The sequence below is a fragment of the Lutra lutra genome, chromosome 7 (assembly GCF_902655055.1).
Source record: "Lutra lutra chromosome 7, mLutLut1.2, whole genome shotgun sequence".
Classification (NCBI taxonomy): domain Eukaryota; kingdom Metazoa; phylum Chordata; class Mammalia; order Carnivora; family Mustelidae; genus Lutra; species Lutra lutra.
In genome coordinates, this window is record NC_062284.1 from 67,590,263 (window position 1) to 67,616,085 (window position 25,823).

At 38.9% G+C, this 25,823-nt stretch overlaps 1 protein-coding gene across 1 annotated transcript in view; it reads right to left on the minus strand.

The window, feature by feature from the left end:
• FBN1 (fibrillin 1) overlaps positions 1-25,823 on the minus strand; it is a 230,747-nt gene that overhangs the window by 173,033 nt on the left and 31,891 nt on the right. The window contains exons 4-5 of the mRNA XM_047736217.1: positions 19,361-19,456; positions 15,775-15,870 (exon numbers count right to left, since the gene is read on the minus strand). Coding sequence (XP_047592173.1) covers positions 15,775-15,870; positions 19,361-19,456 — 192 coding nt within the window. The remainder of the gene's footprint in view (positions 1-15,774; positions 15,871-19,360; positions 19,457-25,823) is intronic.

Here is a 25,823-nt window from a genome sequence, read left to right on the forward strand (position 1 = left end):
GTATTCTCACAAGATTGCTCTAAGGACCACGTGAGGCTGTGTATATGTCTATAAAGTACTGCATGCATGGAGGAGATCACATAACTTTGGCTTTTCTGAGGTATTAACACTTGAATGAATTCACTTAGCCTGCTATCTGACAGGTCAAGTGGAAAACTATCCATTAAAAGTAGAGATAGCAGACCATTCATTTCTTACTTGTGTTATGAGAAATAAAATGTGCCTAAAAACTATTCACTTACTCATTCATCCAGTCAGCAAATACTAAGTTACTAGGTGCCTAACATTGGAAGTAAAATGATGAAACAAGACAGATACAGTCCCTTCTCTCATGCAGCAGGGAAAGCATTAAAAAATTAGTAAAAAACACCAATGTGTCATTCTTATGTAAAGCCATTAACCATGCGGCATGTCGTGTACCTTACACAGTGGGCCTCCAACAATATTTGCTGTTTAACTTGCAATATATATTTTAGACACAGCAAGAGCTGATCCATCCAAAGCTGGCAAAACCACATGTGGTATTATAAGAATGACATGACCAAACAGTATGTTGCTAGGTGGTTATTGTTATTGTTCACATAAACCATTACAAATGTATCTAGTGACGGAGGTGGTGGCCATGACTTGTCCAAACAGTAAATGATTTATTGATACCAGAACTGCTATTAGGACATCCAAAGGCGTTCCCTGGGGAGAAATCCACTCAAACACATGAATTATCTCAACATGCTTGATGCCTCAGCAAACCATTTTCATGGTGTACTTGTTTTATGTATTTTTCAAGCCATCTAAGTTCCAGTTTAATTACTTTCCTAAGGGAATGTTAGGGGTCAGAGTCCTAACAGAAACACAATGCTTAGAGGAGAAGCAATGTAAGTAACATAAAACTCAAGATTCCCCTGGTTTCAAACCTACAAAAAGCACTCTCCCACCTTAACTAGGTCAGTATTGGGGGATTCCTCCGGGCAGATTCTCAGGGACCACCTAAGCCCTCAGCTTCTAATGCAACATAGAAAAATCTACAGGGCGCCTGGGTGGCTCAGTGGGTTAAAGCCTCTCCCTTCGGCTCAGGTCATGATCTCAGGGTCCTGGGATCAGGTCCTGCATTGGGCTTTCTGCTCAGCAGGGAGCCTGCTTCCTCCTCTCTCTCTCTCTCTCTCTCTCTCTCTCTCTCTGCCTGCCTCTCTGCCTACTTGTGATCTCTGTCTGTCAAATAAAAAAAAAATCTTAAAAGAAAAATCTACAGTGTTCTTCTCATTCTTCAATGTGGGTGACACTGCATCACTGCTCATGTCTTAATATGCTGCACACAATGTTCACTTACAATATTCTCCTGACCCCTGCTCCCACCTCATCTCTCGTCACTCTTCCTTACTGTCTGAACTCTGTCCATAAATGCTTCTTGCATTTCATCATGGGCTTGCCATCTTAGTACCTTTACCCACATTCTTCCTCCCACCTAGAAAGCTTCCCCTCACTCTTCACATGGCTGGCAACTTCTCATTCTCTGACCATCAGTCCACGTGCATCATTATTCTCTGCTCTCAAACCCTCTGTTTTCCTTCATGGCTTTCACCACATTGGTACTTTGCTGTTTCTCTGTTTACTTTTATAATCTCTGCTTCTCGCATTAGTGTGTAACTCCTGAAGGCAGAGGTAAGTGTGTTTCAGGCATTATTGCACATCTCCAGTCATTAACACAGTGCCTGGGAAATGACTGATAATACAATGGATAAACTCACATCTCTTCTTGAACACTTCATTTCCAGCTTCATATTATAGCTTTTTAGGGGCACATTTAACAAAACTGAACTCCAAACGGAGGTTTGAAGTGCCTGGTTTTAGAATACCCTGCCACTGGACAACATTGGCAAGATTTTTCTAGATATGTCACCTAAGGCAAGGGAAACAAAAGCAAAAATAAACTGCTGGCACTACATCAAAATAAAAAGCTTCTGCACCATGAAGGAAACCTTCAACAAAACAAAAAGGCAACCTATTTAATAGGAGAAGGTATTTGCGAATATATCCAATAGGGGGTTAATATGCAAAATATATAAAGAACTTACACAACTCAACACCAAAAAAACAAACAATCCAATTTAAAAACTAGGCAGAGGACCTAAATAGACATTTTTCCAAAGAAGACATGCAGAAGGTCAACAGACACATGAAAAGATGCTCAATATCACTCATCAGCAGAAAAATACAAATCAAAGCTACAATGAGATATCACCTCAGACCTGTTGGAATGGCTAAAATCAAAAGCATAAGAAAGAACAGGTTTTGGTGAGGATAAGGAGAAAAGAACACTCAAGCATTGTTGGTAGGAATGTAAATTGGTACAGCCACTGGGGAAAACAGTAGGGAGGTTCCTCAAAAATTTAAAAATAGAAATACCATATGATTCAATAATTCCACTACATTTATATTTATATTTACTTAAAGAAAATGAATACAGTAATTCAAAAAGATACATGCACCCCTGTGTTTATTATAGCACTATTTACAATAGCCAAGATATAAAAGCAATGCAAGTGTCCATCAGCAGATGAATGGATAAAGAAGATGTGGTATGAATATATAATGGAGCATTACTCAGCCATAAGGAGGGATAAGATCTTGCCATTTGAGACAATCTGGATAGACCTAGAGGGTATTATACTAAGTGAAACAAGTCAGATAGAGAAAGACAAATGCCATAAGATTCCACTTAAATGTGGAATCTAAAAAACAAAACAAACAAATAAACAAACAAAAAGCATAATCAGACCCATAAATACAGAGAATAGGATTTTTTTTCCCAAAGTCTGAGCTCTTAACCAGTTTTCTAGGAAAGGTCAGGCAATTGAAAAAACATAAAATCTCCTAATTAGGCATCTTAAATTAAAACACTGAAATTATTGTCATGTAATAGTGATAGGTTGGAATGAGGGTTCTTTTGGAATAAAATTTAGTTTTGAAAATAATTTTCCTATCATTTACCCTCATTCATGAAAAATCAAGAATAACAACCTAGGAGTCATGGGAACACACGAGCCTCATGCAGTCTTCAGGTTGGCTCAGTAAAGGGCTATAAAGACTCCTCAGTCATTGCCTTTTGTTTGGGTATGTGATAGCTTGTTCTGCTTGGCAGTGTGGAAAAACACTGTAGAAAGAAATGAAGCCTAAATAAGGTCTGAAAAGAAATAGCTCTAGCCAACTCCAAATTGTGCTATTTTTTTTTTTAAATTAAAGAATTTTCTATGGTGTTTAAGGGTTGTTTCCCTCAAAGAGGGCAGTTCAAATTGCTATTACACACTGTTATCCAAAGCCAGTTTTCTATCATTTAAAGGTATGTATGCCTCTGCCTTTTATTTTTCCCATAGTACAACAAAAAAGTTCCAAAATATTATTCACTTTGCAAATGAAGCTTACAAATCATTATACAAAGAATCAATCAAAATTTACTTCTGGAAAGCCATAGTTTTGCCTTTGTCTTTTAATGTTCACTAGTTTGAATTTAAAGAATAAATCACTGGAATCCCTAATAGAATATAAGCCTTTTCCATTAGGACTTTAGGAAAGAAATAATCCCTAAGAGCAAATGTATGTTTATAAAAACCATTTTCAATTTGGGTAAAACTTGCCCCCAAGCCCTCAAGCCTTCTCTTTGACCTAGTTGAGTGTCCTACAACCATGAAGGTTAACAATGTCTCCTATGAGGAGGCAGACAAGAGGTAAGGGATCTCCAGGGACAGAGACAGAAATGGGTCTGTTTTATGATTTGAACCATTAGAACATTCTTTATTTCCTGAGGAATAAATATCGCAATCTACTGTTTACTTACAGAGCTCTTCTGAAACAATTCAGAGAAAAGGGATTGCTGCTGAGGGAATACGGTACGGAAGTTGGAGAACATTTCCTTTCATGTGTGCCACAGAATAATTCACTTCCCACACATTTTAATTATCAATATCTGTACTCATATTTCCACATGAAATACAGAGGCATTTATAGGTGCTATTGTTCAGAATACTTTTTTTAAATGTTGAATTAAACAAGTATACTTAATATTTAAATGATATCTCTCAACAACTTCAAGATCCCATAGTTAAATTAAGTAAATCAACAAAGATTTAATAAATACCTGCTCTCCTCACAGAACTGGGCTCGGTACTCAATGAGACATAATTTTTGTTCTTTGGTCTATAGGAAGCATTGTAGCCCAACTAGAAAACTATATGTAAATCGGCATTTTATTAGCCCCCAAATTAGAACTAGATCACCAAATTTGATAATTCCCAAATCATGGGATCTGATAGGTCAAATTTAATTTTTTTTAAGAAACACTAGTTAAAAAATATATGTGTGTGTATTCACATATATATTCATGCCTGTGTATATACATTTATTCATATTTTAAAATTAATATGTCATTTATGTTTCATTTAGTAAAGAAAATACTTTTAAGAAAACTTAAAATATTATGACTTATTTATAAGGCTTCCTAAAAGGCAAAACAGGATTCTAGATGTTTTTATGCTGATATAAGTGTCTCAGTGCAAGCATCAGTAAATGTGCATGGAAAAAAGTTTTTCACACTATGAACATGCTCATTCCTTACTTCCTAATAAACATCATTAAAAACCATATATATATATACATATGTATATATGTATACACACACACACATACATACATACATACATATCCAAAGATAAGGACTGGGTCCTTTATTTATTTAAAAATATAATGAAGTACAAAAAAAAAAGAATTCATTAGAGGAATAAAAATACTAAAATGGCTAATGTGGTTTAAAGTGAATGACAAAGACTAAACCTTTAATGCACACATTAACCATCAAACAGAAATATGGAGGAGGTCTGTGCAGCCAAAGCGAGTGATGTCAGTGAAGTTGCCTGGTAACTGATGGAGTTGGGAGCTGGCGCTCCCTATGGTCAGGAAAGAACTGGAGGAGTAAGCCTTAAAGTTGACCTTGAAAGAAAATAATTTAACCAATCTAGAAAAAGAAACTCTGGCTTTAGAAACAACCGATTCTTCCAGTTCTGGTAAGTAGAACCCTCCAATGCTGATAGATACCAAAGGGCATGTATGCTGATCCCATCAAACCTTTCTGAACCAGGTGTTTATCTCTACTTAATGCCAGTAACCCACCCACCACCTCGCCTAGGTGATACTTTAGAATGTTTGAAAACCAAACCCCTGAGAATGGGTGTTTCATATTGCACTTCAGTGTATGGCCAAATGAATCCTCTCAGGAACACAAGAGGTGAGTTACTACATGTTGAAATCTTCCTCCAAGAACCTCTAGACATGTAGTAGACAACTATTCATCTTCAGATAAGGATCACATATGGATTTAAAATATCTACATAGAACACAAAGGTGTTGTCAGGTATGTCAAGTGACTTTCCGAATAACTGCTAAAATAATCAGAATCCAGATCCTCCGGATAAAGATGTTAAAGGATTTAATGGAGAAAAGGATGGGGGGGTGAGATGGGGATTCTAAAATTCATGGATTTAGAAGTGCTGAGTTAAACTAAGTAAAAACACTTACCTTCTTGAAGTGCTCCCAAGAGCTAACATGCTAATACACCCACTGCCTCTCCAAAAGAGGACATGGTATAGAGTTTCCAAAATGCTATTGACCATCCATGGAAATTTCATTTCATGGAGCCCCCATGGGACTAATGTTCTACAAAAAGTACTTTGGCACATCATCTAGACCATGAAGTCCCATATATTTGTCCAATATACATTCATAAACCAAAAACAGCACAGACTCTCTAGAGGCCATAAGAACTAGGGAACATAAACACTAAGCATTCTCAAGGACTTTCAACTGAACATATAAAATTGGTAAGGGTCTCCAGGCTGCTATCCATGGCATTAAGCTAAAAGAGTTTCAGAAATAGACCAGTCCACCCACTAACTTATATGTAAAATAAATTTTTTGAAATCCCAATACCCAGTCTTATACAGAAATAGTGCAGAAGCCATAGTTCAGTAGAACAGAAGGGCACCACAGAGAGATTTGAAATAGACCTTCCCTTCTTTGGAGCTGAGCAAGTTAATATCATACCCCCTTTTTTTCTCATAGGTCTCCAACACTGAGAATGCTAGCATAGCAAGGACTTCCTAAGGGCAACTTTGCCCTCCATTTTCCCCTGGTCAATTCCAGCCTCTGCGTCTTTATACTATCTCTTCCCTTCAACTGTGGTACTTTTCATCTACTGTACATAACTAAATATTTGACATTTTTGGTTATTTTACTATTTTGCATATGCATTTCTAACTTTTTAAAAAATGATTTTTAGTCCCTGATGACAAGAACCATAAATTTCCTTCTGATTCCACCATAGTGCCTAGCTCAGGCCTAAGCCTTTATGAAATATTTGCTATAGTTGTTATAACCTAACTGACATGACTACAAGAGATTTTGCTCAGCACTTATATTTGAGCAAAATTCAACTTAGAAATTCCTAAGAAACTAGACTCTAACCTAAAACCTCTAGTTTTTTTTTTGTTTTGTTTTGTTTTGTTTTGTTTTTACATTGGTTTATTTTTAAATATCAGTAAAGGTTCTGATTCTCTGTTTTCTTACAAGTTGGAGAAGAGGCAATGGGAAGAAGGAAAACTGGTGACTTAATAGAGACCTTAGGAGAAGTGTTGATGTGTAATATTAGAAGCAAATCTCTAGAGCTGTGCTATCCAATATGGTAGCCACTAGCCACAGCTGGCTCTTAGATGGCCTAGACTGAGATGTGGCATAATATGCATAAAGGTTCAAAGTCTTAGGATGGAAAAAAGAATGCAAAATATCCCAATAATTTGTAGTACTATTAAAATACAACTTTTAGGTATACAGGGTTAAACAAAAATATATTACTAAAATTAGTTTTATATGTTTCTCTTCACTTTTTCATGTGGATACTAGAATAGTTAAAATTCTATATGTGGCTCACATTGTATTTCTCTTGGTCAGTATTGCAATAATACTTCGAGTATCCAAGACTAAAAAATGATCCAAATATTAAGTGAAGCTACTAACTTATAAAAACTAATTTCATCTTTTTTAAAAGTTCATAAGAGCTTTTAAAAAGAAAAAAAAACAATAAATTTGGAAACAAACTGTCTTGGAAGATGAAACTATATATGAAATTTTTATATCAAATTTAATCACTATTTTTTTCAAATTTAAGAACTGTATTAAATGACTCATTTTGATATTAGAGGATGTTAAAATGAACATTTCAATTGAAGTGCCAAGATAAAAGATGCCACAATTTAAGTCAAGTGTGACACTATGATGCGGAATTTGCAAAGGAGATGATGACAATCTGGTCATAGGGCTCTTAAACCCTCATGCCTAACAGGAATATAAACATGTCTGAAGGAGTCAGAGATGGGATTACTTGAGAGAGAGCTGGACTGTCACTAGCTTTCTAGGAAGCTGGTGGGAGACCACATTATGATGACAAGTCATGAGAGGGGCTACCAGGAGACTATTCAGAGTGCATGATATGTATCCACTGCAATTTGGAGGACACTGTGAATTGGGAGCCATCTAATGCCAGGAAACTGGCTGTCCAGATGCCTGACATGGTTTAAGGGGGAGGTTGCTATTGTGTTGAAGTTGGTTTGCACTCTGAAAATGTATTGTGGCAAAAAAAGAAACAAACAACAACAACAACAACAACAACAACAACAAAAAACACCCAACAACAATGCATGAATGTTTTCCAGCAGATCACTGTGGACTATAGCAAGAGAAAGCTGAGTGTGGAGTGGGCTTAGATCCCTTCACAAGACAAGGCACCCAGAGGGCTACTTGCGGTGGAGTGACAAAGAGGTCCCAAATGGCAGGAGGTACCACTGGATATCCAGGGCTTGAGGGAGGAAATGTAAGCAACCAATAAGAATACGGACATCTTCACTCACATAAGGGACCCACAGGGGAGACATTCTGAAATGGACCAGAAAATGCCATCCACCAGCTTGGGGAAAACTAGCCCACTGAGTGGGCTGAGAGGGCTAGTAAGTGGAGACAAAAATTAAACTGCTTTGTGATGGCCTCCCACCAGTCCTACTTGCTCATACCAGGCACATGGAGCATTCCGGGGCATGGTAGATTAAGTTCCCGATGTGCATATGGTTACTCAACCACCAAACCTGAATGTCTAGCTCAACAGATGCATTTCATGGAAATGTTCTAGGAAGATCAAGTTTATTCGATGATCAACCAACTGCCAAATATTGCAATACCACTTCAGATGCATGGTAACATTTAGGGCATTCGGCCCCTGCTATCTACACATGCGCATTTACTTTCCATTAGACTGAATTCCAAAGGCAAGCTCACAAGTGCCTCAACATAGTTCAGTAAGAGTAGTTCATTGCCTTTTACATTTTAGGAAAAAGAAATTCATAGTTCACAGAGCTTTGCATTCCAAAGGCACTTTGAGAATAAAGTTAGCTTGTGACCCTTATCCTGGGGACTTTAATAACAGCCACCTAATATGTAAAAATTAGTATCAGAAATGGAGTGTTAACCATACTTCTAGAGAGACAGAAGGGAAAAAGGAGTCTAGATTTCATCAGTACCATCCAGAAAAACTCCAGAGAAAAAAGCACTGGAAAATCAGCTCTTAATTCTGTGAAGCATTCTAGGCAGTCCTCTGAAAGTAGGTCATGCTTCTACTTTCTTGTTATAAGGCAAATGCATCCAAAATAGACTACCTGGTTATTAAATATTGGGGTCATTATATGTTAGCCCTTTCCATTCACTAAACACACCGCAGATGCTGCTTTCCTGGATTTTACAAAATAAAGGCTTAATTGCTTTCAGGATTGTTTTTTTGAAAATTGTTCAATGAAATCATTAAAAAGGATCTCTGGGCAAAACCATCATTTATGTATCATCAGAGACACCGCACATGAGAGAATGAATTGGAATTATAGCCAACCTATCTGCCTTCTGTTCTATTTCCACTGTTGTGCAAAACGAACAAAGAACCCAAACAAACAAACAAAACCCTAAACATCTTTTCCGGCTCCATTAGCACTGCAATTCCCTGAAGGAAGCAAGTATGATGAACAAAGATTAGTTCAACTTCTCTGGTCACATTTTTCTGTGGACTATAAATTATTGCCACATTTTCATTTTTATTCTACTCACTTGCCCTCCATTGTTCATTCTTCTTAGAGCTATCAGTTCAGTAATGATTTCTCCTATATTTTATCAACTAATAACCAGCAGAACAGCCAACAGACTTTTTTGATTTGGCAAAAATCCAAGCATTGTCTTCACAGTTTAGACTCGGGTAGGAATTTAACACTGAACAAATGATTTGGGACAGGGAAGAATCCATGTCCATGCTTACATTCAGATGATACATGATGAAAATCTCCAGATGGGTAACAATAGAAAATATCTCATTATTAGCATTTATGCTTCCAAAAGGGTTCATCTTCTGGCTCATATCAAAACTAACATTAGAATGTTAATCCAATTCCATGTGCTTTAAGAGTCTCAAAAGCTAAGTCAATTTTTGAACCCAAGCAACTTAAGTGTTTGACTATCCACTATAGTCCCTATTTTAGACTGTTTCTAAAAATTTAAACGCATCCCAGAAATGACGGCAAATGTTCACATACTCATTCAAATTATTGCTGACTCTGTAAAGAGAATTCCAAAGAAGTTTCCAAATATGATTTGAAGAATTGTAATGTCATAGGTAAACTATATTTCTTTCCATGGTAATTGCACAAACAACAATATTCATTTTGTGTGTCTACATTTCAGAATGTTGGTTCAGTGCTCTGGAGTAAATTTACATGTGCTACTAACTTTCTCCAAGAGTGGGTTTTTATGTTTAAAATATCAAAATCAAGCAAACAGAAATAGCCCAAGTCCCCATATTAGAGACACCCAAGCAATACTCTAGACTCCTTTCCCTTGGCTTTTGAAATTATTTAAAAGCAACTTAGTTCAGCTCTACGAGGGAGAGAAACTATTTACCTAGCTGAATTTCTTTTTTTTCTTCCTAGCTGAATTTCTTAAAGTGCTTTTTAAAAAAAAACTATTACTTCCATGCTAAAACTTATAATTCTAGATTTCTTCTTATGATTCCTCAGAAAAATTTTTTCTTGTTACTAACAAGCTCTTCCCAGTGAGACCCAAATATAGCACAGTGGTTATTAAGCCAGTCTAGCTGGTTTCAGGTTTTTTTTGGTTTTTTTAAAGATTTTATTTATTTGACAGGGAGAGAGAGATCACAAGTAGGCAGAGAGACAGGCAAGGAGAGAGAAGGGAGGAAGCAGACTCCCTGCAGAGCAGAGAGCCTGACACGGGGCTCGATCCCAGGACCCTGGGATCATGACCTGAGCTGAAGGCAGAGGCTTTAACCCACTGAGCCACCCAGGCACCCCTGGTTTCAGCTTTTTTTTTTTTTTTTTTTAGAAATAAAGGGAAGGACTAACAGATTTTGACTATATATATATATTTTTTTAAAGATTTTATTTATTTGTCAGAGAGAGAGAGGGGAGCGAGCGAGCACAGGCAGACAGAATGGCAGGCAGAGGCAGAGGGAGAAGCAGGCTCCCCGCCAAGCAAGGAGCCTGATGTGGGACTCGATCCCAGGACGCTGGGATCATGACCTGAGCCGAAGGCAGCTGCTTAACCAACTGAGCCACCCAGGCGTCCCCTGGTTTCAGCTTTTTGATTGCACCTCTTATGAGCTGTCTGACCTTGGGCAAGCTCTTTGACCTCTCTCTGCTTCTGTTCACTCCTCTGTAAAGAGGGACTCATTATAGGACTTTGCTTATAAGCTTGTTACAAATTGCCCAAGTACAGTGTTCAGTATGCTGTTTGGTACATGCTAAGAACCCAGTACAAGTCACTTGTTGCTACATCAAAGGGCCTCTCTGTGATCCTCATTCTTTCTTGATCCTTTGAAGAGTCTAACAATTGTCAAGCTATTTCTTTTTTTTTTTTTTTAAAGATTTTATTTATTTATTTGACAGAGAGAAATCACAAGTAGGCAGAGAGGCAGGCAGAGAGAGAGGAGGAAGCAGGCTCCCTGCCGAGCAGAAAGCCCGATGCGGGGCTTGAACCCAGGACTTGGGATCATGACCTGAGCCGAAGGCAGCGGCTTAACCCACTGAGCCACCCAGGCGCCCCTGTCAAGCTACTTCTTAAACTCCTTGCTTTTAGTTTCTTTGGCTCAGTGCTCTCCTGGTTCTCTTGCTTCTCCTCATGGTTTCTTAGTATGTACCTTCTGTTCTCTTCTTCCCTAAGCCTATTCATCATTATCCCTTCCCCATCTCCAACTTCAGCTCTATTCCCCTCATCCTTTCTTTTATCATTACCTGGAGAAGTCTTATCCCCTCACATGATTCACTGTGTTTAATATAAGAGCATTTAATAAGATTTTAAGTAGTGAACATTCTGAGGCAAGATGGCAAGTGAAAATGCAATTCCGTATACTCTTGTTGGCGGTACCTATAACAATACACAACTAGTTTGTGTTGTCACTGCCAAAATAGGCACTGATCTCATTTCCATAATCTAATAAGAAATCCTAGGAGTGCCTGGGTGGCTCAGTGGGTTGAGCATGTGCCTTCGGTTCAGGTCATGATCACGGGGTCCTGGTGGGATTCCTGTCACTGGGATCAAGTCTTGCTTCAAGCTCCCTGCCTGGTGGGGAGCCTGCTTCTCTCTCTCCCCCTCTCCCCCTGTTTGTGCTCTCTCTCTCTCTCTGTGCCAAATAAATAAATAAAATAAAAAAGGAATCCTAATTAAAAAAAAAGAAAGAAATGCTAACATACTATACCACTGAGGGTAGGCAAGATAAGTTTTACTAAGTTACACAAGACCCCAGCAGAGAGAAGACAAAAGCAAAGGGGAGTGAGGAAAGAAGCTATCCAAAAAACCTTATGTGTCAATTTATACTTTATGTAAATGTAACAGTAGGTGGCAGACTGAAGTGTCCATGAGGGCTAAGCAGCAAACCTACATGGAAGCAAACTAAAAATGGATGAAGTGAACAGAATGCATCACAATAGGGAGTGGTAAAGACTGTGACAAACTGGAAAACGTAACTAAAGGTATTCATATTCAGTTTTCAAAAAGTAAACACCCCAGGCCAAGCAAGTCATAGGTCTCTACTTTTCCTTTTCCTTTTTTCCTTTTTGTATACAGAGACAGGAAACAGTATCACTGCCACCTGCCTGCTGAGCTAACTAGCTAAGATATATACGTATTTGTAAAATTATGTACAAATGTATATACAAATGTATATTTGTACATATTTATACAAATATACATTTGTATATATTTATACAAATATATATATTTGTATATATTTCTACTATATATATATATTTGTATTGAGGCAATTTTATTCCATACTTGGTTTCATAAAAAAGAAATAACTGATAATACAGAATAGCCTAGATATTTTTTTAAAACATTATTTATTTTACTGACTAAAAGCCACAAGTGAGACAAATTTGCTTCATGTTCTGATTGCATTTGTTGAATGAATGTTCTGGTTTGCAATTCAAGCATGGATCCACCGCTTGTCTCCATCACAAATCCAAACACTATTTTCATGGGTTATTAAGATTCACTTACTGGCTCAAAGTGATCCAAATCTTGCCAGTGTCACCCGCAAAGGGTATCCCATACTTACATCGGCTCTCTGAGGTTGTTACAGATGTAAAGAGTTCCAGTATCTGCCGGGGACAAAGCTGCTTATCCTGAGAGGTACTAGTAACTGAGATTTGAAAAGGTCCTTTCCATGAGTGTTACATCATGATAGGAAGTTGTTTATTTGCTTATTGCCACCTGGTTTTAGTCAAAATGTCCCTTTCTTTCTGCATCCTTTCCAACTGAAAATAGTCTTGTGGCCCTAAAAGATCATACTTGTAAAAGATGGGGCCAAATTCAAGTAGTCATCAACACTGTAAATTCTGCTTAAAATGAAACGTGATAAGTATCCAGGACTATCCACAAATAGGTAAACAGCAATTACTTCTAGGAGATACTTGTTCAATGTGATAATCATATCTCCAGATTTTCTGGTGCTTTAAAATAAGTCCAGTTCAACATTTACTGACCATGTACTATGCATTAGGCATTGAACTTCATGTGGGAATTAAAAAGCTGAGGAAACCATAGTTAATGTTGAAGAGCTATACCCTAGTCAAGGAGAGAGGCATGGGAACCTGCTGTTTCAACATAATGTGGTGAGCGCTATCAAAACAGGCCTGGAGAGTGTGCTAAGGGAGAATGCAGAAGGAGCACTTGGCTCAGCCTCCAGGAAGGGAGAAAGGGGATTAGTAAAGAGTTCCTGGAAGTTCTTTTTAAAAATAAAAAGCCATATCCCAATTAAAACATAATGTTACTAGCCTAGGTAGTTAAACAACTTAAGTGATAAACAAATTAACCAATATACTAATCCACCTTCAGAAGTCACACTGAACACTTCCCCGTGCCTCAGGATAGATTTGTCCTGACTCGGTCCTACCTTTTTATTAATCACTCTTGAAATCATGAGCATGCATTTGAATAAAGGGATATAGTGCCCCTAGTTCTTTAAAGAGGTAAGCAGATGACTTCCATAACAGCAGAAAACAATGAAGACTGTATAAGTGGAAATTCAATTCTGGAATCGAAAAGACTCCTCTTTCCCATGTGGTGAGGGAAATTGTACTTGTGTTTCCTTTGTCCCCTTGAAGGTCTGGGACGGTATTCACGGGTACAACAGGCAAAGGGTAACAATGAAAGAGAGCCTGTTTCCCACCCAACCTCCACTACTGCACATGACTGAAAATCTGCGATTTTGGGATTAATTTTATTTAGATAATCCCCACTGTAAAGATCTATGGGACCAAAATACATGTATGCCTTAGTGCAAATTTCAGGATAGCAATAATGAAATGCAGCAGTTAAAGACACTCTGAGTATAGAGAAATCCCTGAATAATATGCCAGTTTTTATTAGAATTTTAGTAACTCAATGCATTCCCTTCATTTCTTAATCTTGGCCACAGGTGAAGTCTTTTGAAAAAAGACTATCTGAAAAAATAACTGTGGAATGGTAAAATATCACATCCCCTTTATTTTAGACTGTATTAACATCGATGCCTGAACTGTGGGCATCAATATTCTTTATAGTAAATCATTAACCACTTTCTTAGAGGTAAAATGCCCTATCACTTCCTCCTGTTTGTGATTTTTCTAAAATAAATTAAGCCCAAGGTTATCATCTGAGGAATTATTTTCACACACCACTGTTCAAGTTACACACTAGCAATTTTAATCTCAACAATTTAAACCCCACAACATCTTCACTGAGTACTAACAAGGCCACAGAATGATACTAGCTAACTGAAAGAGGTATCTTTACGATTCTGAACACTGTTAGAGATATATTATCTCCAAATCAATAAAAATACTTCAGGTTATACAGAGAAACACTTTTAAAGAGGGACTCCAAAATGATGCTAAAAGCCCATGATGCATTACTCATCACACCATGTAGTGGTACTGAATTAAGATACAATATAATTTATCCAGTAATAATAGTAATTGACCTAGTAACTCTAGGCCCTTGTTATAATTACTAATGACCTAGTTACAACCTACAAAAATAGGTATTATTGCTTTATCAACAAATAACCGAGTTTAAATGAACTTGTAAAAATAGAAGCAGAAAATAATCTCTCCCATACCGATCTCTGCTCTTGGTTCATAACATAACATACGTTCAACATCTGCTACTTGAATCTTAGCTTTCCATCTCAGAACAGAAAAAACCTTTATACAACTTGAGATAAAAAGTGATGACTGTAGTTTAAAAGATTCATGAGTATTTTTAACGAGTGTTTTCATGACTATTTGTACAGTTTTGTATGAAATAAACCTCCCACACCTTCACCATAAAACTCAGAACGATGAGAAACAACTATGAATTTAGAGACAAGACTATCAATAAAGCCAAAGTGCAGGGGGTTAGAGGGAAAACTCAACAATATGTCACACTAAATATATCTCAATATCACATTTGCATATACACGTAAGCAAATCAGGTAGAACATTTCTTTCAATTAGGCGCAGCAGTGAGCATCAGACTTAGACGCAGAAAACCTACATTACAATTAAAGCCTATTATCAGGTGTGTGAACTTACACAGATCCCTTGCCCTCCCGGAGACTTGGTCTTTCCATAAGAATATGCACTTCAGAGGGCTGCCTTGAGTACTGGATAAACCACGTATGTGAAAGCCCAGCTCCTCCGCAACTGACATTTCCAGTGCATTTTGGATGCTACGTCTGTATGCCACTATGGCCCCCAGTAGGTCCTCACAGATCTTTAAGAGTATTTTCCTTCACTCAAAATTTTTTCCTTTCCATAGAGATGTTTCATGTGGAGCCACTTCTCTCATTTACTAGAACAACGAGGAGCTCAATCCTTACCCCTTTGGAAAATTCTCCCCTTTTTATCTTGATGCCTGCCAACTGGTGCTTACGCCTAGGCGCACTAGTGAGTCCTGCAGGCCCCTGGCAAGAATCATAGAATAACATGCCCAGATGTAGGGCCACTGTCTTGTCATCGCAGGAACCTTCCCAATGACAAATCAGAAACTTCCTTAAAGTTCAGCAAAATTCATGCAGGAGCTCTATAAAGCCAACACGTGCTTAAGTCAGGAATAGCTTTAGCCACCAGAATATATTTATAGTAATCCACTAAAAAAAGTTACCTCTTTCACACTGGGGTCCGGTAAAGCCGTAAGTGCAGGCACATCGATTCGGGGCCACACACCTGCCTCCATTGAGGCAGCCGCTCTCACAGACAGCTGGAAGGGAAGGAGAGAGGAGCTGAGAGCCATTACCTGAAAGCAGATGCTGATGACGTAACACTTACCATCCCCTGAGGGACAACAATAAAAAACCTAAATAATCATCCTGGTGTTCATTTTCCACAGGTCTGCTCCAGTTCCAGCTCTGCATATGCTCCTCAGTCAACTCGGGTTAAACTGCCAGGAATAAGTGAGTTTAAACCCATGTTGATGCGGCAGCTTCATTCTGGGAAGTAGCTGAGCAATGCTTTCAGTTCTGTATCTAAAATAGTGGTTTATAGGAGATGTCAGTGGAGGAGAACTGCATTTTAGCAAGCTGACTCTTCTGCTTATGATTTGCGGGCTCCCGTGAGGGAAAACGCTGGCCTCTGTCACTGTTACAGAAATACGGCATGTTAAATCACACAATTAACTGCAAATAATCAAACATTAATTCCGACCATATTTATGTGCCATAATGAAGACCCAACTGACTGTTGTAACAGTCTATTCACGAGATAAGTCCAGCGATGCTTGAGCGAGGGACAATTTACTTGCCAGAAAAGGCATTAAAATAGGATCTGAGAACTCGTGCCCCGAACAACTCTTCTCTGTACAATTTCCTGCAATTCCTTCACGCGTGGCCTCTTTCTAGACATTTTTATCCATAGGTGGTAGGCTCTTCTGAGCCAAATTTGCCAATACCACCCATACTTCAAAGTCCAGCTCCCATCTCATTCCACCATGAGGCTTCCCTAATAGCTCCTCTTTTTGAATTAATTCCTCCTTCATGTATTTCCTGCACACTTTATCTGTATCCTCATGGCAGTCATGGAGTTGAGCCGCTCAGATCTCCTTCCAAGAAAACCTACTGTAAGGAGCTTAGCTGGCTGACAGCCCCCAGCCATTGCACCTTCAGACCTGCTTCATGTTCACACCAAGGACGCAGAACTGCCCTTGACTGGCTGCTACCATCCAATGACTAAGCTTAGCGGGGTACCAGAGACTGAGCATTTCTCCCATCATGGAACTCTCCCCATGGGAGATCTTTGCTCGGGGCTCACCATCGGCCTGACCAAGGCTTCATTCTGGTCTGAGGCACCTTCTATACAACCTACACAGTCCCTCTCTCCTTGCACGGGGGTGAGACCTACATCACAGTCTGAAGGCCCTCCCCTCCTATGCCTTCTCCCCCTTTCTTCCTTACAGGTTATTTTCGACAATAAATCTCTTGTATATCCAGTTCTGTCTTGGCATCTGCTTGGGATCAGAGGACTTGAACTGACACAATCTCTTATAGCCAGAACTATGGTAAAAGCCCATTTCTCATCATCAAATTAGAGAGGTTTATGTATATTCATTGTTTTGATTTGCCTCTTGATTTACAGTCAGGAGAAGGAGAAGATTTTAAACAGAAAAGAAATATTGAGATGGCCTAAGCCAACCATCCCATTGTATAGATTGGGAAAGTAAGGTCTGGGAAAGTTTTTCTAACTTTGCTAGTGTTAACTAAATGCCTGTCATGTGGTAGAATTGGGGCTAAACTCCCTCAAGGAGCACCAAAGGGAGCAGGAAGATGTCCAGCAGCTCTTCATGATTTTTTTTCCAAAAATGCCTTTGACTCCACCCCCTCCCACCAGCTCTCTAGCCACAGCCCCGGTACCAGTCTTCCTGCTTCCTGTTTCTTCCCCCTGCAATTACAGCATTACTTGTGGCCACTGAAATCTTTCTCATTGTAAACCATTGTAAGTAAAGTGCCTGAGGCCAGCATTTCATAGCAATAAAGGCACAGGCCAAGAAATCAGACTGCTTGGGTTCAAAACCTAACTCTGCCAGTCCCTCCCCATATAACTTTAGACAAGTCACTGATGTCCCTGTGCCCTACCTCCTCATCTGCTAGAGGTAAAAGATACCTCTAACTCAGGAGACTGCTGTTTTATTCAATGAGTTAATGCATGTGAAGAGTTTGAAAATGTGCTTCCCATATGGTAAATGGAGAGTAAATCATTCAACAGAGGAATGCTCTTGGCTGTTAACCCATTCCTCTTCCCTGGCTCTGTCGTGGATGCAAACACAGTATTCATAAAGGCACTCAAAACCTGGTCCATGGCTTCCATTCTGACCTTATCTCCCTTCCCCTCACCTCCCTCAGTAACACCAAAACACGTGCTGTGTCTGACGGCTTGTCCTATGCCGTGATCTTGTGTTTCCACCAGGGTGTGCCAGCTGCATGAGAAGCCCACCTCTCATCATCTGACAAGGGATCTCCACCCCATCCTTCAAGATTCAGCTCAAGGGTCTCCCACATTGGAGAAGCTGTCCTGTGTCTCCGCTCTCCACACTACTGCTGTGGGCTACCCAAAACTCAGTCATTATTCTTACCACACTGCAGTGCATGGACAGTCTTGGGGGCATTATATAAATGTTGGTTTATCTCTAATAACATTATTCATCATAGCAAATATATATATACAATGGCAAAGACTGGAAAAAATAGGAATAAACCTTCATCATTAAAGATTCATTAAATACCCTCTCCCTCTTCCCCTCTCCCTAGTCCCCTAAAAGCAAATAAATAAATAAATAAAATAAAAATTAAAAAAAAAGATTCATTAAATAAATAATAAAACATCCATATAATGGAATATTCTGCAACCATTAAAGCATTTTAAAATGTTTAATACATACATAATAACATACATAATACATATACATAATACATAATAACATACTTCTAATAAAATATTACATAAAAAAGGAGTATGAAAAATTATGCATACAATAAGATCTCATGTACCAAATATCCATTAAAAGACTGGAAGGTAATGACAGGATTATGGAGAATTTTACTGTTTTATTGTTTTCTCTTTTATTGTTTTCACTTCTCTGAATTTTCTGCTGGGTGTATATATTCATCTTAGTGTAATAAAAAGTAAGCTTTCTTAAAGGAATTTTCCTCTTCTGCAGGGGCCGACTGAGAGTAGACCCGCAATAAACAGTGTTCATGAATGAACCAGCGAAGCGAACACCATGTGGTTTAAGTATTACAGTAGCAGAATCTAGGTTGGGAAACTAGAGAGATGCAGCTACCATTAATCAAGAAAAAGGACATGTTTGGGGAGAAAGATGAGGTTGAGTTTTGAAATACGTTGAGATGCTTCTTCAAAAGTCAGGTGGACATATTCAGCAATCAAATGGAAGGTATACGTTTGGAACAAACAAGAATCCTGAAGGGGATGAGGTAAGTGGGGTGCTGAAGATAAAGAGAAGAAAATGAGTCAAACCAGCCCTCCAAAGGTTCCAGTCAGAAATCTGGTGCAAAGCGCATTAGGTCAGTGGTCTGATCATCCGTGAGACTCACTGGACTTCTGTAAAAATGCCACATCCCGCGTAACCAAAGAGACTCCATCAGCACTGAGTTCTGTATTCTTTTTGTCTACTATCTGTCTACACATTCGTCTACATAGTGTAGCATGTAGTAAGATACTTATAAGTATGGTTTACTTACGTTGTCCACAGTGAGTCCCTATGTACCCCTTCTGGCACAGACAGTGATCATCACTACAGCTACCTCCATTCATACAGCGAATGTTACAGTGTTGGACTTGAAGAGAAAAAAAAAAAAAAGAATGATTTACTTTTGCAGTTTAAGTAGGTAGATTGCAATACATTACAGGAATTGATTTGTAGTGATCTGGAGAGAAAATGAAATGGTTTATCAAGATTCACATACTTGTGCAGAAATAACCTGACAACACAAAATGTGTTATTTTAATGTGTGAGTATAAAATCAATTACAGTGCAATTGTTTCTTTGCTATTTACTTTAATGGTGCTAAATGACTTCCCTAATTTAGCAGGACTTTCCACTCAATGTCATTTCTGTAATTTATACCAACAAGAAAATAGTGCCTTGAGCAACCGTATGAGACAAGATTACAATGGCAATAGTTTTCCTGTTACAAGATTTAGAGTCCCAACGTAGGTGGCCAGGAAAACGGTCTGAGGGAGAAATTCCAAGGAATTTTGTTAAAAGAAATTTTGGAGACAGCAAAAAGGAGAAAAAACTGCCTACAAGAGCATTTAATAAAAGGCTGCCTGATAAGGGAGGCAGTCAACCTGGGCTCAGAAAGAGCTGCTTAAGACCTTAAACTAAATAAGACATGCAGTGTTTGAAACCCACTCTTTGTCACCCTGTCACCTACAGAAGTGTGACTTTACTCAGGGCGGAAGGACCATGGGGGGCAGGCAGCCTTGGACGTGAGACAGGATGTTAGAAGAAACTGGAGTGACAGATGCCTGTGAAGGGGAACAACAGTATGACGCGTGCTCTCCCTTCTCTAGTGGTAGGCTTTCTCTAGTTCAATAATTTAGGATGCTAAAATGAAGTGGTCAGAATCCCAGGCTGTCCCTTTGTCCTCTGGAAACAATAACTACCTTACTTGGAGAAGACAGAGGCTTGACTGAATTCGTCATTAATCCTTGTTGACACAACCCCATACAAGGAGACTAGGATTGGGCACTGGAAGTTGGCATACTCTGACCTGTTCTCCAAGCTATGGGAGAATATTCCTACAGAAAAAGGTTCCACAGTTTTACAGAGGGAGAAGAGAAGTCCTCCTCTTGTGTGCAAGAACAACAATCAGCTACTCAGCCTTCCTGGAGCATAGGAGCCAAACCCGCTACGAGTAGAGAGAGGGCACCTCACAGCAGCCACCTTCTTTGGTAGACCTGGTTAGGACTCTCAGTGCCATATCAAGAGTGGCTGTGGACCTCTAGAGAAAGGACCATTTTCCATAGGGAGCTACACAGATTTCAGCATGACAAAGGGGAAGAGATAGCAGAAGTGAATATTTCCTATGCCCTCACAGAGAAACAAGAGTTAACTGAGTCAAGCTGAAAGGGATACACTTTCTCAGGAACTTGTCACACACTTACTGAAGCACCACCAGAAGCTCCCTGTCTCTAGTAGGCTAAGAACTTCCTCCCTCTCTCAGTATGGCCATGGGCCTTTCAGGGCTGCTCTGCAGACTTCTAGTATGTTCTATGCCTCAGTCCCCGATCTACTGATCATTCATTCACTCAACACTACCTCCTGTGTGCCATGCAAAATGCCGAACACATTGGTCTCGTTTCCTGGTAGAATCTGTTCTTTAACCTCTTTGTCCTTTACCCTTAATCCCCAGCATACAACACACACAGCTGTTAGCAAATAATCCCTACCTAGCTCTAAGACCCACTGCAAATATATCTTCTTTTCTTTGATCTTTTCTGACTCCTGTTCTCTCTTCCTTCTCCCACTAGATATGAGCCCTCTTTTCTCTGACTCCAGAGTACTTTATGCTTCTTTTTTGAAATATATATAACCTAAAACTTTTTTTTTTAATTTCTCCTGTCTTCGACCCATTTGTTCAAAAGCTTCTTGAGTGGAAGACATCATGGTTATTAATTATACCCCCTAAGCACCTAGAATAGTACCTTGCCTACTTATAGGTGTGGTACAAAACTTTACTAAGGTAATTTCCACTTACTTAGCTCACACCACCAGATAATGACATCAAAAGCTATCCTCAAAAACTAAGACTGAGGGTGCCTGGGTGGCTCAGTGGGTTAAGCCGCTGCCTTCAGCTCAGGTCATGATCTCAGGGTCCTGGGATCGAGTCCCGCATCAGGCTCTCTGCTCAGCAGGGAGCCTGCTTCCCTCTCTCTCTCTCTCTCTCTCTCTGCCTGCCTCTCTGTCTACTTGTGATCTCTCTCTGTCAAATAAATAAATAAAATCTTTAAAAAAAAACAACAAAAAAAACTAAGACTGAGAAATTGCCCATTATGTCCCAGGCTATTACACAGCCCTAAGTAGGTTGCTATTAAAAATATTTTATCTTCATTTCCCCATGTATAAAAGCAGAACTAAATCCTTTGTTGGAGCATTGTTATAGAAGTCAAGCAACCTAGTAAACTGATTAAAACAGTCATTTTAGGCTCCTCTGATTCTATTAAAATGTCTCAGCCAAAATGCTTTTGAATTAAAAAACTATCTACAAATATACAAAAGGAATGACTTGGTGAAAATTTGGATAATATTCTAAGTAGGTCAGGAAAATGTATATAGTTGCTTTAAAATTTGAAGTTAAACTTAGCTTCATCCTATCTTAGAAAAACAGTGAGGATTGGGAAAAGCACAGGAAATGATGTCATGTGTCAAGCAGCATAGGAACTCAACCCACAAACTGATTTCAATTAAAGTGGTTCATGCCAAGAGCTAATTTCCATTCCCACATGAGCAACAAAGCCATTTAGCTACTTTGAGATAAAACGCTAACAGTAGTTCCAATAGTGAATTTACATTATTTGTTCAAATTGAAAAATAGAATGAATTCTTTTAGGAAAAATGATAAATTTACATTTAAGTGCAATATAATAAAAATCTGATTTCCTTTTATATTTTTTCCTATCCTGTCTTTCAGGTAAACCTTTTCCAGATCTAAAATATTTCCATAAAATATTCTGTCTCCCTTGAAAAAATAAAACTCCTTGGTCAGACTTGTGAAACAGTACAGCATAGTTAGTCCACTGATCCCAATAAACCAACGAACTATGAATCTTTGGGCTGGGGGATCATGCTTAATAAAAAATAATTGGATCTTAACTGTCTGTTTTGCCACAAACATGTCTGCCAAAGAAACTTCACATTCTTTGTGAGTCTCAGATGCTCAGGGGAGAAACATATTTCTTTAGAACAATCACTCAGGATTTCTGTGGGGAAATAAAGGAACTAGATGTGTAGCTTCACTACAGCAGGAACAATTTGGAGAGTATATGTACATAAATTGTTTTTTTTTAATCGAGTCCTGCCATTGATGCGTATTCTAAATTTACACTGAATTGAACAAGCATCCCAGATGTCCAATGATTACAAGACCAAGTTCTCTATCTCTAGAAAAAGCCAAAGCTCCACTTAAATCCATAAGGATGCTGTGAATGTTTTAGATGCCCTAAATACTTTAATCCTGAATATATTCCTAAACTCAGTCTGTGTTAAGAGTTTAACAGAAACTGACAACACTAGGGAACTAAGTGTCACTGTCCAAGCTGCTACATGCAGATAACTCAGAGAACCCTAAAACCCAATGAGGGCTCCCCCTTGAAAATGAGAAGACAGACTCAAAGGGTTTCAACATTCTGGGAGGAGCAGAAAATGCTGCCATTTACCTGTATCTATATAGGATCCCAAATAAATGTTATGTTTTTTTCCAGATTCAGTCAATCTTTCAGTCATTCAATAAATACTTACTGAATGCCTTCCATTTGCCAGGCCCCAGGAAGAGTAGAAGAAACTCCCTTTAGGGGATAGCCCAATACAAATTAGTTCATAAAATGACCAACCAGTAGAGAACAATTTGAGCATGCTATGGGAATGAGAGAGATGCAGGGCTAAAGTAACCATTTCCTTTGGGATGCATGAGGTTAGGAATGATTCTACAGACCTGCCACTGTCTTGGCAAGCACAAGGGGAGCAATTTGGGAATAAGCATCTATCAGCTCAGGTAATGATCTCAGGGTCGTGGGATCGAGCCCCACATCAGGCTCCACGCTAAGCATGGAGTCTGCTTGAAATTCTCTCCCTCTGTCCCTTTCCCTGCTCATGTTCTCTCTCTTTCAAAATAAATAAAAATATCTTTTAAAAACCCAAAAACCTGTACATGAATGTTCAGAACAGCTCCAGTAACAACAACAACAACAAAACTGGAGACAACCTGGATGTCCTTCAACTGGTGAATGGCTAAACAAACTGTGATACATCCAAAGCAAGTAACACTACTCAGTAATAAAAGGGAACAAACAGTTGATACATGAAATGACGTGGATGACTCTCCAGGGAATTATGCTGAATGAAAAAAGTCAATCCCAAAAGGTTCCCTATAGTGTGATTCCATTTATATAACTTTCTAGAAATGACAAAACTGTAGAACTGGAGAACAGATTAGTGGCTGCCGGGATTAAAGAGAGCATAAGAACAGGAGGTAAATAACTATAAAAGGGCAACAGCAGGCATCCTTGCACTGGTAGACCTCTTCTGTTTCTTGACTGTATCAATGTCAATATCCTGGTAGTGACATCATGCTATAGTTTCACAGGAAGTTAACATGAGAAAACCGGGTGAAGGGTACCCAGGATCTCTCTGTATTATTTCTCACAACTCAATATGAATCTATAAAACAAAAAAGAGTTTAGTTTTTAAAATCCTTTGAAAAGGCACAAAGAATAAAACAGAATGTGTATGAACTTGACCTACAAATTCTTAAATATAAAATTCAGGGAACAACTTCTTTTTTTAAAGATTTTATTTATTTGTCAGAGAGAGAGAAAGAAAGCACAAGCAGGGGGAATGGTAGGCAGAGGGAGACGAAGGCACCCTGCTGGGCAAGGAAACCAATGCAGGACACAATCCCAGGACCCTGGGATCATGACCTGAGCCAAAGGCAGATGCTTTAACCAAATGAGCCACCCAGGCATCCTAAGGAACAAGTTTTATAATAATACATATTATTAAAGAAGATAATAATATATTTTATATTATATGTATAATTTAAAGAAGAGTTTGAGTAAATTCATGAATCAGTCTACTGTGACCCAATTATGAGAATTAGAATTGCTTAGGGTCCCCTGTCAGCCTCAGAGACAGAAAGATTTCTCAGAGTACTCAGAGAACAGTACAAATAGGTTTGAAATTAAAGTTCAGAAAACCTGGGGTGGCACCTGGGCGGCTCAGTCAGTTAAATATCCCACTCTTGATTTGGGCTCAGGTCATGACCTCAAGGTCGTGACATCGAGCCCCATGTTGGGTTCCATGTGGAACCTGCTTAAGAGTCTCTCCCTCTCCTGCTGCCCCTCCTCCCTTCTCGCTCACAGTCGCTCTCTCTCTCTCTCAAGAAAAGAAAAAAAGAAAAAGTTCAGAAAACCCGTTTTTCTGACTCTGGCTAGCCAATCTTTTTTGCTCTGGTGCAATGCCCATGACCAGTGGCAAGAGTTCCAACAGGTTAAGAGAAGCCTTGTCTTCTTAGTGCCCAAAGGAATTGCTGCCTGGCAGTTTGGACCTTCTGGAAATGCAATCTCTTCTTCAGGCCACTAAGAGATCATTTCCTATTCTGAGTCCCAGGACACTCAAAAGTGGAAAACAGCCTGAAAGAACATCCTTCCTTTTATTCTTTTCATTGTCAAATGAAAAAAGTAAGGCCTCAGAGGCCCCACAACTTTCCCAGGCCTCTGGATCCTTATCACATAGCAAGTATAAAAGTTCTCATAAGAAATATTGGTGAAATGATCTAAATTTGTCCCCTTTTGGTAGAACCACTGGTAGTAAATGCAAATATTTTGCTGTGTTATCCTTTTATTAGCAGGAAAGTTAGCAAAAGTGATCTCTCCATATTAATTGTCAAGCATACTGTGGCCAGAAAGTTCTATAGGATAACACAGCTATTCCCTAGAATAATACTTCAAAAGATCAGAAATAAATTCTGATTATCACAACTACACTGAATTTAAAATATTCTGCCATCTTTAATTTTGCAAGATGTTTAGACAATATTAATTCAGGTAGAGTTCAAGCCAATGATTTTAAAGGCTCCAAGTGCCTCAAAGATCCTGATGACACCAGATCACCCTTCTCATCCCACTCTTATCCACAAGCTACTCAGGTCCAAGGTCCAGGTACCATAGGTGGACCCAAACCTCTTCAGAGAGCGTCACCCATAAGTCTTTGACATAAGTTTCTAACCTAAATCTGGCCTACAGCACCTACCACTATACTGCCATCTCGAGGTTAGCTTGAATGCTACCAGATCAACTTGTTTACATCCTATCTTTACATCTCACGGTTTTTACTTGACAGAGAAATCAGCAGCAGCTCTCACTATCGTATTGAAGACCTTCCCAGGTGGATACCCAGTTTTATTATGCGGCTATAGTTCATCC